This window comes from Chelmon rostratus, chromosome 4, assembly GCF_017976325.1.
Source record: "Chelmon rostratus isolate fCheRos1 chromosome 4, fCheRos1.pri, whole genome shotgun sequence".
NCBI classification, from domain to species: Eukaryota; Metazoa; Chordata; class Actinopteri; order Chaetodontiformes; family Chaetodontidae; genus Chelmon; species Chelmon rostratus.
In genome coordinates this window covers 19,849,126-19,863,145 of record NC_055661.1, presented here as the reverse complement: position 1 = coordinate 19,863,145, position 14,020 = coordinate 19,849,126, and the positions used below count along the sequence as shown (strand labels likewise).

General features: G+C 43.7%; 1 protein-coding gene across 1 annotated transcript; it reads right to left on the bottom strand.

The window, feature by feature from the left end:
• Window positions 1–9,675: 9,675 nt before the first annotated feature.
• On the bottom strand, window positions 9,676–13,220 carry s1pr3a (sphingosine-1-phosphate receptor 3a). The gene is made up of 2 exons (XM_041935403.1): window positions 12,981–13,220; window positions 9,676–12,124 (listed from the first exon to the last, which is right to left on the bottom strand). Exon 2 carries the CDS (start codon window positions 11,995–11,997, stop codon window positions 10,798–10,800), a length of 1,200 nt encoding a protein of 399 aa, XP_041791337.1. The 5' UTR covers window positions 11,998–12,124; window positions 12,981–13,220; the 3' UTR covers window positions 9,676–10,797.
• Between the last annotated feature and the right edge of the window lie 800 nt (window positions 13,221–14,020).

Genomic DNA, 14,020 nt, shown 5'->3' with positions numbered 1-14,020 from the left:
CCCCACAAGGGTTTTGGAGATGAATCGTGGTGGGAAATAATGAAAAACTAAATTATGCTACACAAAACCATGTTTATTTACAGAATCTTTCTGACTTGTGCTCATTTCTGTGCATTTTTTTTACCTCTTCAGGCCTCTAAAATTGAATCAAAAATAATTGGAGAAGGATAAATTAAAGCTGAACTGCTCACATCTCGTGCAGCCTGTGAGTGGTTGCAGCGTGTTACTATGGGGTCACCTGCAGTGAACGTCGGGGGCCACTAATGGTCTTGTGTTTGATTCAAGAGGAGGACACTTTCAAAATATTCAGATTTAAGAGTGTAGCTGATCAAATTTTCTACAATAGATTCATTTGCAACCAAGGAAAAAGGAAAACAAGCACAAAGGACTTGGCAAGATTGCGTGCTTCACACACTCGCGCACGCACACATTTGCTTTCCTTCATCCATTAACAGCAGGGTCGGGAGGGAGGGGGTGAGGTGTGGCTGAGGAGGGGTGAGGCAGCCCTCATTATTTGGGCTGCGCTGCAGTGAAAAGCACTGGGATTGCTTTCATTACTGAGCCAAATGAAATAGCAGAGGCTGATTACCCGCGTGACGGAGAGAGGAGACGAGCTGGATTGCTCTCTATTGGGGAGAAAAGAGTGAAGGAAGAAGAAAAAAAAGGGAAGGAGGGAAATGAGGGAAGGGGGGAGGAGGAAGAGGAGGAGGGAGACGCTGCCTGGCTGTACTTCCCCAACAAGACTCCAAACAAGTGTGTGCGTGTGTGCATGTGTGGGTGTTTGTGAGTGTAAGAGAGTGAGACAGCGACATAAAGGGGGGGCTGCTATAGTCCCATTTTTCAAACAAGGCTCCCTGGGGAGGGATATGAATAATAACGACGGTGGCACTGCTGCATGTAAAAATCAAACAAATATCACGCTCATATTTCTCTGGCTTTTGTCTAGCTTTTACCTTGTCTCTGCATTTTTCACTATTTCTATTACATCTACTATCCAAGTAAGATTTTCAGGAGCACATTCGAAACAAATGGCGGCATCCTTGCAGAATTGTGCCACGATTCTGGTGTGTGTCAATTGTGAAGTGTGTGTGTGTGTGTGTGTGTGTGCAGCTGTCACATCCGAATCAGAATGTGTGTAATGTCGATTACGCGGTGGCGGCAGCTGTTAATCCATCAGACAGGCTTGGAGGAATGAACACCTGTGATCGCCACAGAGCCAGAGAACATGTCAGGAAAGCTCATAACATGCAAAGCAGAGCTCTGTTCAGTTGGGAGACACCGTTTTCACATGAGGCACATTTTGGCATGTCTCAGTGTTAAAAGCACAGGTGTAAATAGTCCCATTAATGGTGGCTGCATTCCTTTCAGCTGCTTCAGTTTCAGGGTCCTGCCATTGTTCTTGCTGGCACATTACCTCCTGGGACACCTGCATAGAAATCAGCCTTGTTAATGTTATTAACAACTTTTTTCTGTGTTCTAAGTCTAAACAAAAGGACTATTACCCATTGTCTTGTAGAAACTCAGGCAGAATCATAAAAATTTCAAAAATAAGCCATTAAACGTTTGACATTGGAAAAAGATGATATTAAATTGTTGCTGTGAAAACAGAATTGCTGCCGTTTTACTGAAAAAGAAATCTTCATCTCAAGAAACCATCCGAGGTTAAAGGTCAGGTAAGAAAAAACATTTCCTTTAAATCCTTGACTAACAAAGAGATTTTACCTTCATATTAAAAGAGGTTCCATTAGGATTGGGCCACTTGTGAGAGACAGATTTTAAACAAACGAGCCAAAATCAAAGCCGGAGAGGCAGAGAGGACAACTGTTATACAACTGTTTTCACAGGCGGAGCAGCTCTCGTCCTGGACTTTATTTTCCTCCATAGATGCTATAGTGTGCAGCACCTAAATACTCATGCTGGCCTTTAAAGGTCCTGAATCAGCATCTTACTGTGAGCAGTGCGGTCCTACAGGAACACACATTTTGTGCCAAAGATGGAACAGTTGTGCTTTTTATGCATCCAAACTGGGGACAGTCGTGGCTGGAGGCACTATTCTTTCAGATTTGTCCTTCTGTTGGTCCCGTTCGAGTGAACACCATATTTCAACTGCACTGTAAAATAAATAGACCAAAGAAGTCCTCCTCCTCTGACCCTGAATGGCTGCCTGGTGATGGGGCTGACTCCAGATCCATGTGGGCCTTGATGTAGTCCATGCTTATACAAAACAATTTCTACACAGAACAAAGGAAATGTGTGAAACCAATAAATGTGCACTGTATGTGTACACAGCAACCATATGAACATCATGATGACTAGGCAATTGTGCTGTTTCTCCTTAGTGACTATTAACACATTTTCGGATCAACTGTTATATCTTACTATGATCAGGATCTACTTTTTACTTTAATAAATTAAAAATACCCTCCCTGTACAACAGCAATTGCGGAACCATTTCAGTGACTTACCAAATTTCAGCAAGTCCGCATTGCTTGTCCACAAGGGGCAAAACTTCAGAAGCAAAATGGCAGCAGCAACATGTTCAGGGTCAGAAAGCATGTCGCCAAATCGCTGCTGTATTCCTTCTTGAAGGGCAGTGATCAGTGGCTGGCAGAACCTAGATGAGGTTTTAGGAGGGTTATTGTGGCATTAGCCATCCCATGTGGGCATCCTCCTCTGCCTGCAATATGTTCAGTGCCTTGAAAATTGGGCCCATGGTTGCAATATATTCAGTCAAGAAAGCAAGTTCTGCAGGGCTGAACCTGTAACACAGAGACAAACCACCAGAATGTAGAATGCCAATAAATCATCAAAATAGTTGATATTAGAATATTCTCAAGTTGATATCGCTGAATTTATGATTTGGCATTTTTAACATCAGAAAGTAGTCTATATTGAACATTTCAACATGTAGTCTATAAGCATAAATCTGAAAACTGGAAACTTTAATTTCACCAATCATGTTTTTACAAGATTAGTGTTTGGCTGTGCAAAATACTTAAATTATGAAACGCTAGTATCTCAAATTAAGATCTAGTTCTACAAACATGAAACAGGTGGTTGATAAGATGATAATGTTCCAAATTATCTAAATGCAGTCAATAATACAGGTACTTTAACAGCAGTCCCTGAGACTAGGGGAAACAATATTACTTATTATACCCATATTACTATTATACCCATGCGTCTGCTGTTGACTCACTGCTCATGTTGGGCTGTTGCTCACTCTTGGAAAGATAGAGAGGACATGATCACTTCTGCCCGGGTCATTGACGAGCTTCTGACGATGCTGAAATGTCTCTTTCATCTTCTGGAAAATCACACAGTTGTCCGTGGTATGGTTGAGCAAACGACATTGCCTCCTGGCAAGCATGCCCATTGAGCTGCCTTTCGACATCAACAGTCCTTCGAAGATTTGGGCCCCCTCGAGAAACGTCCAACTTGCAAAAACAATTTTACACCTTGCTGAGGTGGAAAATTTGGTTGAGTAAAAGAAAAATGTGACAAACTGCAAATATCTCAGAACATATAATACATAATCAACCATAAAAATTAAACAATATAAACTCTGTAAATGTAAATGTGTAAACTATGTGTATTATTCTACTACACATAGCAATCGGTCCGTTGAGAAATACATCTGTTGTGCCACATTCTGCACTAAGTAACACAAATAACAGAATACTACTACTGCCAATACTAATGCTATAATAAATACAATAATAACATCACTAACAATAGTAATAATAAAGTCATATTGAATGATAATACTATATAATAATATATAGTAGTAATGACTATGACTTGAAATGTCAACAGACAAAATCATTAGATCTGTGTGGAGTGATGAGGAGACTCTAACCTTCCTCACGTGAACCAAACAGAAATGTCATATTTCATGTTTTCCACTTTGATTCTCACTGTTTCAGGTTTGACCGGCTCTCTTTTAGTTACATCATATTGTTGAGGCCTCTTCTTCAGGGTTCTAATGCACCTGACTGGGGAATTAGCGCCACCTATCGTTTATCTGACAAACCATGAAAAAATAGTGAAGAGAATTCACTTTCATTAGCAATTTCTCGCAATCTGGTTAAAATATGTATTACATTTGCACGAAAACCTGCCGATAAGACAACTAAGGCAAAGTCTCGTACTTGGACTCGAGGCTGAATTGATTAAAATTTGTGACCTCACAAAACACATGACAGTAACTCGATGTGATGGAGTGATGACATTTTATATCCAACAGGTCAAAGGTCAGCTTAACTGTGACATCATAATGTTCTACAAAAACCCTTTTCTGGCCAGTATTCAGCACCATAACTGAAGGGAAGATTGACCATATTTCATTTCGATCAGATACTGAATTGGTGACACTAATCTTGATGTCCACCCTGAAACTGTGCTGATTGTATAGATCTTCTGTGCTGCTGGGTTGAAGGTGTGTGTGAAGCATCCACGTTTTACAATTTTGATCTTCTCTGTAGCAGCATCCATATTTGAAGAGTTGCCTGCTGTCACAAGTATCAGAATCAGCTTCGTTTTGCCACTGCTTGCTGTACAGAGGGTGAGAAGAGTTATCCAAGACGGCTTTGATTTCCAACCTGATCAACTAGCTGGGCTTCCTTAACAGCAGAGCAGCGCACTGCCTACTTTGATCCAAACTGATCTGCATTAGCCTGTTCCACTCACTGAAGGATCTGAGTCTCCTCAGGAAGAAGACTCTGCTCTGTCCCTTCATGAAGAGGCCGCCTTCTTCACTTCCTCTCTCTGGATGGCGAACAACGTCAGGGGGCCTCCTGTTCCTCTGGTCGTCCACCACAGGCTCATTAGTTCTGCTGATTTTGAGCTTCAGGTGATTGTCGTTGCACCATGTGATGAAGCTTGGAGTGCTCCTCTGGGAAAATCTCACTGGAAATTATTCACTGGAATCATATCAATCAGTCATCATGTATGTTAATATGGTGACAGCTTCCATTTTGACAGAAAATGCACTAAATACCTTTTATTAAATTCACTACATATATGAGCCTGGACAGACATGGAAGTAAACTGCAGCTGGTTGATGGAGGCAGACAATTGTGAGACAGTAATTTTAGGTTAATATAATAAATTGTGTGTGTGTGTGCTTTGGGATTGTTTGCTTATATTGCAATCAAATCAAATCAAACTACACCCACACACTCCTGATGAAGCTGATTGGTGAGTGTTCAACTCTGAATACCTGAGGATGTTTTTTTTTCTTCAACTTTGATATTTGCCCATTTAGTGATTAGCATTTAACGTTCCAGAGAAATACAAGTTGTCAGGGGCTTGAAGACTTGACATGAGACGCACACTCGAGGTCTCGCGTGGGTGTCTCCACCTCCGGTTGCACTTTCACAAAAAACCTTCAGGCTGCTCGCATGCACAGAGGCAGGGAACCAGCCAGCTGTGCACACACGCTCAGCGCCACAAGTGAGGGACGGGACACGCATGTCTGACTAAAAGGCCGCCGTCCTCCCTCTCACTTATCCCCTATATCCAGACATGCTAATCCCTGCAGTTGTGGCTGGCAGGCATGGAGGAGATAAATTGGAGGTCAGTGTGAGCAGGTGTGTGCATGCCGTCGGGCTCTGCCAGAAGTCTGCAATCAGAGAAGGTCTGGAGAGAAAGCAGCTGCTGTTTGGGGGATTTGGGGAGAGGGGGATATTGAAGGGAATCATTTGGGAGAGATTGCTTATCCACTCCTGCCATCTATCTGTTATGATGGCACTGAAAGGCTGGTTGCAGAGACTGATGAATGGAATATATGTATACACACCAGTCACACACAAGCAAAAACAGATCCCACTAAATATGTTCCTAATGGCCTTTGAAGTTCATTCCATCTATGGTACAAAGTACTGGAAGGACGTCTGGTTCAGTACTTACTTGTATGAAAAGTTGGCCAGATCTGGGATATGTTCTGATGAACAGTAGTTCAACATACGGAGGCAGCTTATAGGATACACTCATAAAGAAAAATGAGTGTGTAGTTCTCCTCTTGTCGCCAGTGGGGACCAGCTTACTTCCTCATTTACTGTAGTACACAGTGAGCAGCGCAATATTTATCTCCTGTAATGAATTGCAGCACAGAGCAGAGATGAAAAACCCATAAAATTATTTTAACGTGGAATGAGCTGCATGGCAATGTAAGATATGATGGTGGAATGGTTTTCCAGTCCTCCGGAGAAAAACATACTTTATCCTGACATAAACACATATTTGTGCAGTTGTCCACGATCATTTTCATGCTGCTCATTTTTGATTTGTTAATAACGTCTGTTGTTTAAAAAGTAAAAATGGCTGCAGGTTCTCTCTTTGCTGCTCTGCTTCTGCATGTTTTTGTGTCTTGCTCAAAAAGAAAAAACAAGCAATTTGAAAACATCACCTTGGGCTCTGGGAAATTGGCATTTTCACTATTTTCTGGAAACCAAACAATTAATAAATTAATTGAAGAAATAATTAAGATACTGATTGATCTTAAAAATGAATGTTAGCTGCAGCCCTGCGAGGCACGCGTGAGGCTCAGGGCTCCCAAATGATCAGATATCCCACAGATAGATGTTTTTGTTGTTGCTTCAGCGGAAAGAAAATAAAAAAAGACTTAGCTGAGGCGTTAAATTGATGAAAATGTTCTTTTTTTATTTTAGTATTCGTGCTGCAACTCAGCTTGATCAGCATTGGAAAGGAAAATTAATGGCAGTGGGGCGTTCAGGGGGATGCTGGGAGGAGTGTCCACCAATCCAAGTCTCAGCCAGCTCCTTCAGATATCCTCCCATGAAGTGACCTTTGCTTTCGCTCCCACAGCTGCTCCCTGGATAAAGCCCTCTGATCCCTGGGAGCTTATCACCAAAGTCTGCCTGGGTCTTCACTCTCTTTGTTGCACATGTAATTACACCGTATTGAATCGGAGAGCTGTGGAGGTGAAGGTAGGGGAGGAGAATCATCACACAGCCCGATGAAGTGTGTGCCTCCTCTAGCGAGAGTGCTACAATTCAGCTGGTGAGGAGAAAATGGCTTCGGCTGGGGGCTCCCCGCGTGAGCGCCGCCTCAAATGGGACCCCTCGCCGCTCTCCGCCTGGCCCCTCTCCACCTCCGAGCTGCTTCAAAAAGGGAGTTCAGAGTGACAGAAGTGTTTCATACTGGCACATTCAGGGGCTCGGACCAGATGGAGTCTTTGTTCTTGCTTTGAAACGCACACGCACACTGTCTGCACAAAAACGTGACACATGCAAATGTGCACACACACATGCATGCTCTCTTCCCCACCACACAGCAGTATAAAGCCAGGATCATGACGACGGGGGCGGTGTGATTCTCTTGTCCTCTGTCGTGTTCACATTAGTCATATGCAAATAGGCATTGTGCACAGAGAATGACACAAATCCACCATGTCTAAATCCTCAAAGAAGACTGGTGACGGCTATTTAGTTAACACGATTTATTAAGGTGTTTGACCCATTTAGCGCATGCAGCCATTAAATGGTGTTTGTTTCAGGTGTTTGGAGAAATGGAATCTGTCACAGCTGGAATAGGAGGACATGAATAAGATTAAAATGAGAAGGAGTTCATTAATGTTCACTGAATGTGTTTGAGCTGTGTTTTTTTTTTTAATGAAAGTAAGCAGTCTGCAGAGCCTGAGGATGAGAACATCTGGAATGTGCAATATTCTGTCTCTCAGCTTCATCTCCATTGTGTGGCTTGTTTATTATTTTCATAATTTAAAGCCTTATTTGTCAGTTATTTCTGTGGTGTCCATAGGGGGATTTTTCATGCGGCGTCTCCATGTGCAAAGTCTGATTGAACAGGCAGATTAATATCAGTCACATGTTTGAATTTGTCACATGATGTTTAATTAGGCAATGCTCAGCTTTGCCTATGCAGTCACTCACAGTTAAGGGGATATACAACTGAACTGTTAACTGAGCTGAACTTTTAAATACTTTTGGTTAGAGCCATCCTAACTTTTGACCTGATCCTTCTAGGGTTTGTTCTTCAATTATTCCAGTAAACTGTAGTTGGATACACATTCGAGAACAACTGCCTGCTCTGTGTTACTGGAAGGTTTTCCCAAACACAGTCTTATAATGACCTTTTCGATGTTCAGTTTTTGATCAGACACAGTTCTTGAACTGAATGATGACGACTGGCCGGAGACACAGAACCTCTGATCCAAGAGATTTCCGAGACAAAGTCTAATTGGTGCCACTGAGCAACGAGCTGGCACATCTGGTCTTTATTAGCTGCTTCTGGACACCACTAGCCTCCTGATGATGATTCTAATGTAAAACTGAAAGCTTGAAACTGCAACAAAGTCCACTCTTACATGTTTTATACATCAGTGAATCACCTGCTTAGCTAAATTACTGACATACTGACTGAGTTCTAATATGCTGTATTTTATTAATTTGTGAGGATTTATTTCTTTGGAAACTGAAATTCTCACAACAAATGAGTGTGGATTTGGATGAGGATTTGACTCAGGATAATAATGGTTTGGAAATGGAAGAGAGGAACAAGTCAGACAGGAAGGAGCAGAAGAAGAGAGAGATTCACTGACTGCAAATGACGCTTTACAGCTCAACATTTTGCCTTTTTCTAATGTTCCAGATGGCATAAAACCGCGACCATCCCCGGCAAATTCAGGAAGGAGAGCGTTCAAACATTTCCGACAGGAAGCAGTCAGTGACCTTTAAGCTGGAAATGCTCGGCTGGTGTCGCGTCCTCGCTTCATCAGATGTGGAGGTGGGGAGACGCATCCTTTTGTTGAGGTGAGTGTGAAATGCCAGTCTGTCAGCTCCTGTCTGGTCCTTGCTGTGCAACATGGTATGAACGACACACGCCGCTGCAATCGGCTCATCAATCGGTTGCAGTCAAAGTAAGCTTGACTGCTGCAGGTTTATCGGAACAAAAACAAACACATGAATCGCACGTCTTCAGTTGTCAGCATCTAAAAAAACACAGATTTGCTAAAGTACAAGATCATTTCTCAGAATCCTCAGCACTGACAGCTAACCTTTCTCATCACTTATGCGAAATTCGACAGACTGTCTCCAGAAAACACGTCACAATAACTCTAAATCATTCAACACACCAGATAACCGGGGTTTGTCACACTAAGCACTGGAGAATTTATGCAATGACGGGGCTTATTCCACAATGACAGGAAGCTCTTCAGAGTGAGATTCATGCTGTATACCTTTCATGACTAATAGCTGCCTGACCTCACTGAGCTGGAAACCCCTGGTTAAAATAAATATCAAAAGTTTCTCTGCATTATTCATCACTGGCTGACCAAGGCTGCCTATGAATTCTGCCTATGAATGGGAATAAGAGACTTCCCTTTAGGACATTAGATGAGAGCAGCAGGTTAAATCGCATGGCATTTCTCTTCTCCTGTCTGAATAGCAAATGATAAAGTGACACATCAGAGCATTCCTACGTGAATATTAATAACATTATAAACTGGGGGGAGCAAACATGCACCATTCAGAGGTGCAACAGAGTATATATCCTGTGTATTTATGCAGAGGATCAGCAGAGGGACTGAGAGGAAGGGGCTTGAAAGCAGGCACGCCAGTGATTTAATATAAAAACACGACACATGTGGAAATCTCATAAAAGGAATAGGATTTTATTTCATTTGCTATATAATGGTATCAGGCACTACACCACCCTAGGCAGAAATGTCATTTACAGTCTACCACCATTAAATAATTCACATCCGACACTCCTATTCGCTAGTGGTTAGTTGACTTGTGAGTGGTTTCTAGACGTGCTGATGAGAAGCGAAGATGTCCATGAGTGTAGTTATTAGCCACGCTAATTCAGCTCACAGTGCAGCTGGTGCTGATGAAGCGGAGCTCAGACCAATGAAACATGAGTCAGTTCTGGTAACGTCCACTGAAGGCAAACCCTTCAGTGGAAACATCGCTCTTCCTGTTGCACCACCAGGAAAATCTTTACGCACCAGGAATCTAATAATCCTCCATTTTTCATGTATCCAACAGTTTTGTTTCGTGGCATGTAATCACAGCCTCAAGAGGCCGCTAGTCTGGCAAACTTTTGCTCTTGTTTTCTCTCACAGTGCATCTATCAAATCATTACAAAATCAATCATAAAGTCCAAGTACCATGATAGCTTTCTTATGCACACAAGCTATACCAAAAAATGACACCAACGGTATTAAGATGGCAAATGTTTTCATAGAAAATAAATAGTTTACCAAGTCAAGTTGTGATGGAAAAATGCAAATGTTGTAAGAGTATCTGCATATAGCACATGCAAAAAAAAGTGCCCCAATTTGATCTTTTCTGCTTATAATGACAAAAAAGTAAAATAAAATAAACACACTGACAGACACAACGCTAATGAAGTTAATTATACTCTGTTGTTGCTTGAGGCATTGCCAAGTATAGTTTCAGACATGAATTAAGACAAGAGATTTAATTTGGGGCTTGGTCTAGTCCACGTCCATGAACGTGTCCTACTGTAGTCATAGTTTTGAACATTAATCATTGTGTCAGACAAACACAACGTATCCGCTACCCTGCTGCTGTGAATAATATTGCTCAGTTGCTGTAAATAGTGGCTTTGGATGATTTTGATTGTACTCTAGTCTGCATTTATGTGGTTCCAACTGAACATCACATGTTATTTCATCTTATCCATGCTACGCTGGCCGTAGTGCATAAACAAAAAGTGGCTGATAGCAGGACTATGTCAGTTCTACGTCTACTTCTGTGTGACTGTGAGGCCTCGTTAAGGTGCTTCCACTCAGAACTTGCTGAGGGGCGGCAGCGCCCCCGCCTTCACGAGCACGGCAGACAGCAGGTCTGCAGGTCCGGAGGGATGAGGCACAGCGGTGGCTGAGGGATCTCCATGCTTGTTGTCAGAGTTCATTGGTGTGGGAACCTTCCCTCTGTTCAGCGTGGATTTGCCAGCCCCACTGCCCCCTCCTCCACCCAAACTGGTCTTGCTGTTCTCCGCTGTGGGGATGACCGTGCCCAGGTGGGGGTTGCCCACCACAGGAGTTCCGGTGGACTCCATGCTTGTCTGACAGCAGCACAGCAGCCGGAAGAAAGCGGCCCTCATCTCCCTGCTGGACAGAGTGTATATCAGAGGGTTGAGGGCAGAGTTGAGCACAGCCAGGGCGATGAACCAGTCCACCTGGTAGAGCACAGGGCACTTATCTGGGCTACAACCAACGTCCAGCAGCAGCAGGAGGAAGAGGGGGGTCCAACACATGACAAACACTCCAAGAACAATGACCACTGTCCGCAGCAGGGCCAGGGAGCGCTCTGACGGCCGGCTGCTCACCCTGCGGCCGCTAGAGGTCACCAGGCGGTAGATCCTGATGTAGAGGATGATGATGGCGACCAACAGGGCGCTGAACACGCTGATGCAGAAGGCCACGTAACTCTTAGCGTAGAGCGGCAGCACCGTGGAGCAGGAGGCCATGTTGTTCAGGCAGTTCCAGCCCAGGCTGGGCAGAGCACTGAGCAGCACTGACACAAGCCAGCAGGCTGCCAGCAGTCCTAGAAGTCTCCCCCGCCCTGCTGTCTCACATGGACGCAAGCGCACCATAGTCATGTGCCTCTCAATCCCGATGGCCAGAAGGCTGAATGTGGATGCACTGAGGGCCACGAACATGCTCCCCTCCCTGGCCAGCCACTGCACTGGCGTCAGGAAGAAGGTGTTGCGTCCCGAGGTGAAGATGTTCACCACGTATGCCACGCCAGCCAACAGGTCTGACAGCGCCAGGTTCCCAATGAGGAAGTACATGCGGCTATGGAAGCGTTTGTTCCTCCAGAGAGCGAGCAGGACCGTAACGTTCTCCAGAACGATCAGCACGCAGATGAAGAGCAGCACGGCCATCTTGCAGGCGCCGCCGGTGCGAGGCCGGTCCCACTTCCCCGAGTGGTTGTAGTGGCTGACGATAACGGTGTTCATCCCTTCCTCCAGCATGTTCCCCATGCCGCCGCCTGCCCTTCCTGGCCTTCCTCGGTCACACAGCAGAGGGAGCCACAGCACTGGACACAGCAGAGGGAGGCTGCTCAACCTGGCAGGGTCACAGCTGGCATCTTAGAGCCTCTTACAGGACCTGCCAATCAAATGCAGACAAAGGATAACACTTAAAAATAATATTCAGTGCTTTAAAGACAGAAAAGTTACATTCAATAATGTTTTGGTTTATTTGTGTAAGAAAAACATCTGTAGGAGGACTTAGTGTGTAACAACATCAAAAATATCAAATTGAAAATAAATACTGAACCTATATGTTATGCCTGCATCACTAGGATTAAAAAGCTCTCTCACAAAAGTGTATCACCAAAGAGAGCAGCACCAATAAATTACATATAACACTATGTGTAACACAGACTTATCAACATATAAATCTACAAAATCAAAAACAAAGAGGAACCTGTATTAGAACATTACATTATGTTTTTATTGCCCCCTTAAGAGCAGCGTCTTGAGCAAATAGCTGCGACAGTTACTGCTGTTCATAAATCTTGCGCCATAAATGTTCTGACTTCTGACTAAATGAATTTCTAGTGAAAGTACCGTAGCCTCCTTTTCAGGCCTCTGCTGAAAGGTTACAAAGGAATCTTGGCATTATGCTTCATGGCCACATGTAATCCTGAGGCTGGACGAGCAGGTTTTCCTCATCATTTAACACGATTACGCGAATCCCGAATTAATACGATGTAAATGAGGCAATTTACTGGCTTTTCTCCTTTTATGAAAATATAATGCTTGTCAACGTTTCAGCATTATCTTACTTGATAAAAGATGCCTGCTCATGAAGTTCTGGGCAACTTTTTGGTAAAGTTGCTCAGAGTTAAATGGAGCAAACTGATGGCACACAGACCCGCAGTGCTTGGCAAAATAAAACGACTGGCAAAGCGCACAGTTGGTTTATTCTTCTTCACTACAGCTGCAGCAACTTATCGCACCTTTTGGAGTCACTGGTCTCATCTGTACATCCCGGTGGTGTGGTGAGATTTGCGGAATCCCGAAGGTGTTTTTCTCTCCTGCGTAACGATGCGCTGCACAAAATATGGGATCGCCGAAAGTTGATAATCATCGACGTGAAGTCAGAAGTCCATCTGTCGTCCTCGCCTGTATGAAAGTTTCCAATCACTTCAGTATCTATCGCCAAACATCCAGTATGTGTCGCGTCCTGAACTTTTCGGCGTCCTCTCCTCAGTGACTCTCTCCAGCTCCGAGCGTCCCTCCCTCACCCCTCCCAGCCGGTGGGGCGGGATATTCCCTCACCTCTCCATTTAGTTGTTTCCATTAATTATGAGTCACGAGGTCAAAAGCCACGCGCCAGAGGCTAAAATGTTACACAGATGTGTGGCTTAATGTTTATAAGCTTTTTTTAATAAAATAAATCATTTTCAAGCAAGCAGCCAGATGATTGATTTTGTCCATTTCTAAGTGTAGTTTAAAGACTAATTGTTGTTCATGGGGGAGAGCAGCTGACAGCTCCAGACAACAACACCTTAATTTGCCTGTGTCATAAAATTGCTGCACTTACTTGTCCCAACACATGTTACAGTTTTTTGCCTCAAGGCTGATGTTGTGTCACTCTAATAGAGGCCTTAGCTCTACCAGTGCTTTGGTTCCACTGGTCCTCTGTATCACTGAATTTTCGGCTTGAAAATAACGAAGGATTCCCGAACAATCCTGGACCCCTGGAGTTCATTTTGTCAAAACACAGACAGCAAAATCCATCCAGTGCTGTCATCCTATCGCAAAACTGTTTCATAAAAGAGCTCAGACTGACATGTGTTTATTTGCCTTTCTGTGGAATTCATCCCCTCCACTGACAGGCCAAGAAGCTGTAACCCGTTTTAAATCTGTGATTTGATGACTAGCTGTTTTTAATGTTCAAATAAAAGATGACATTGGTCCCTTTGCTCTTCCAGAGTGTGAGATAGGTCAGACCTCTCCCATTGGAGCCGACTGGACTGGACGGGAAGGGAAGAGT

Bases quoted from the DNA above. Each gene is read 5' to 3' on its own strand.
- s1pr3a (XM_041935403.1), bottom strand. From the start codon at position 11,997: ATGGGGAACATGCTGGAGGAAGGGATGAACACCGTTATCGTCAGCCAC.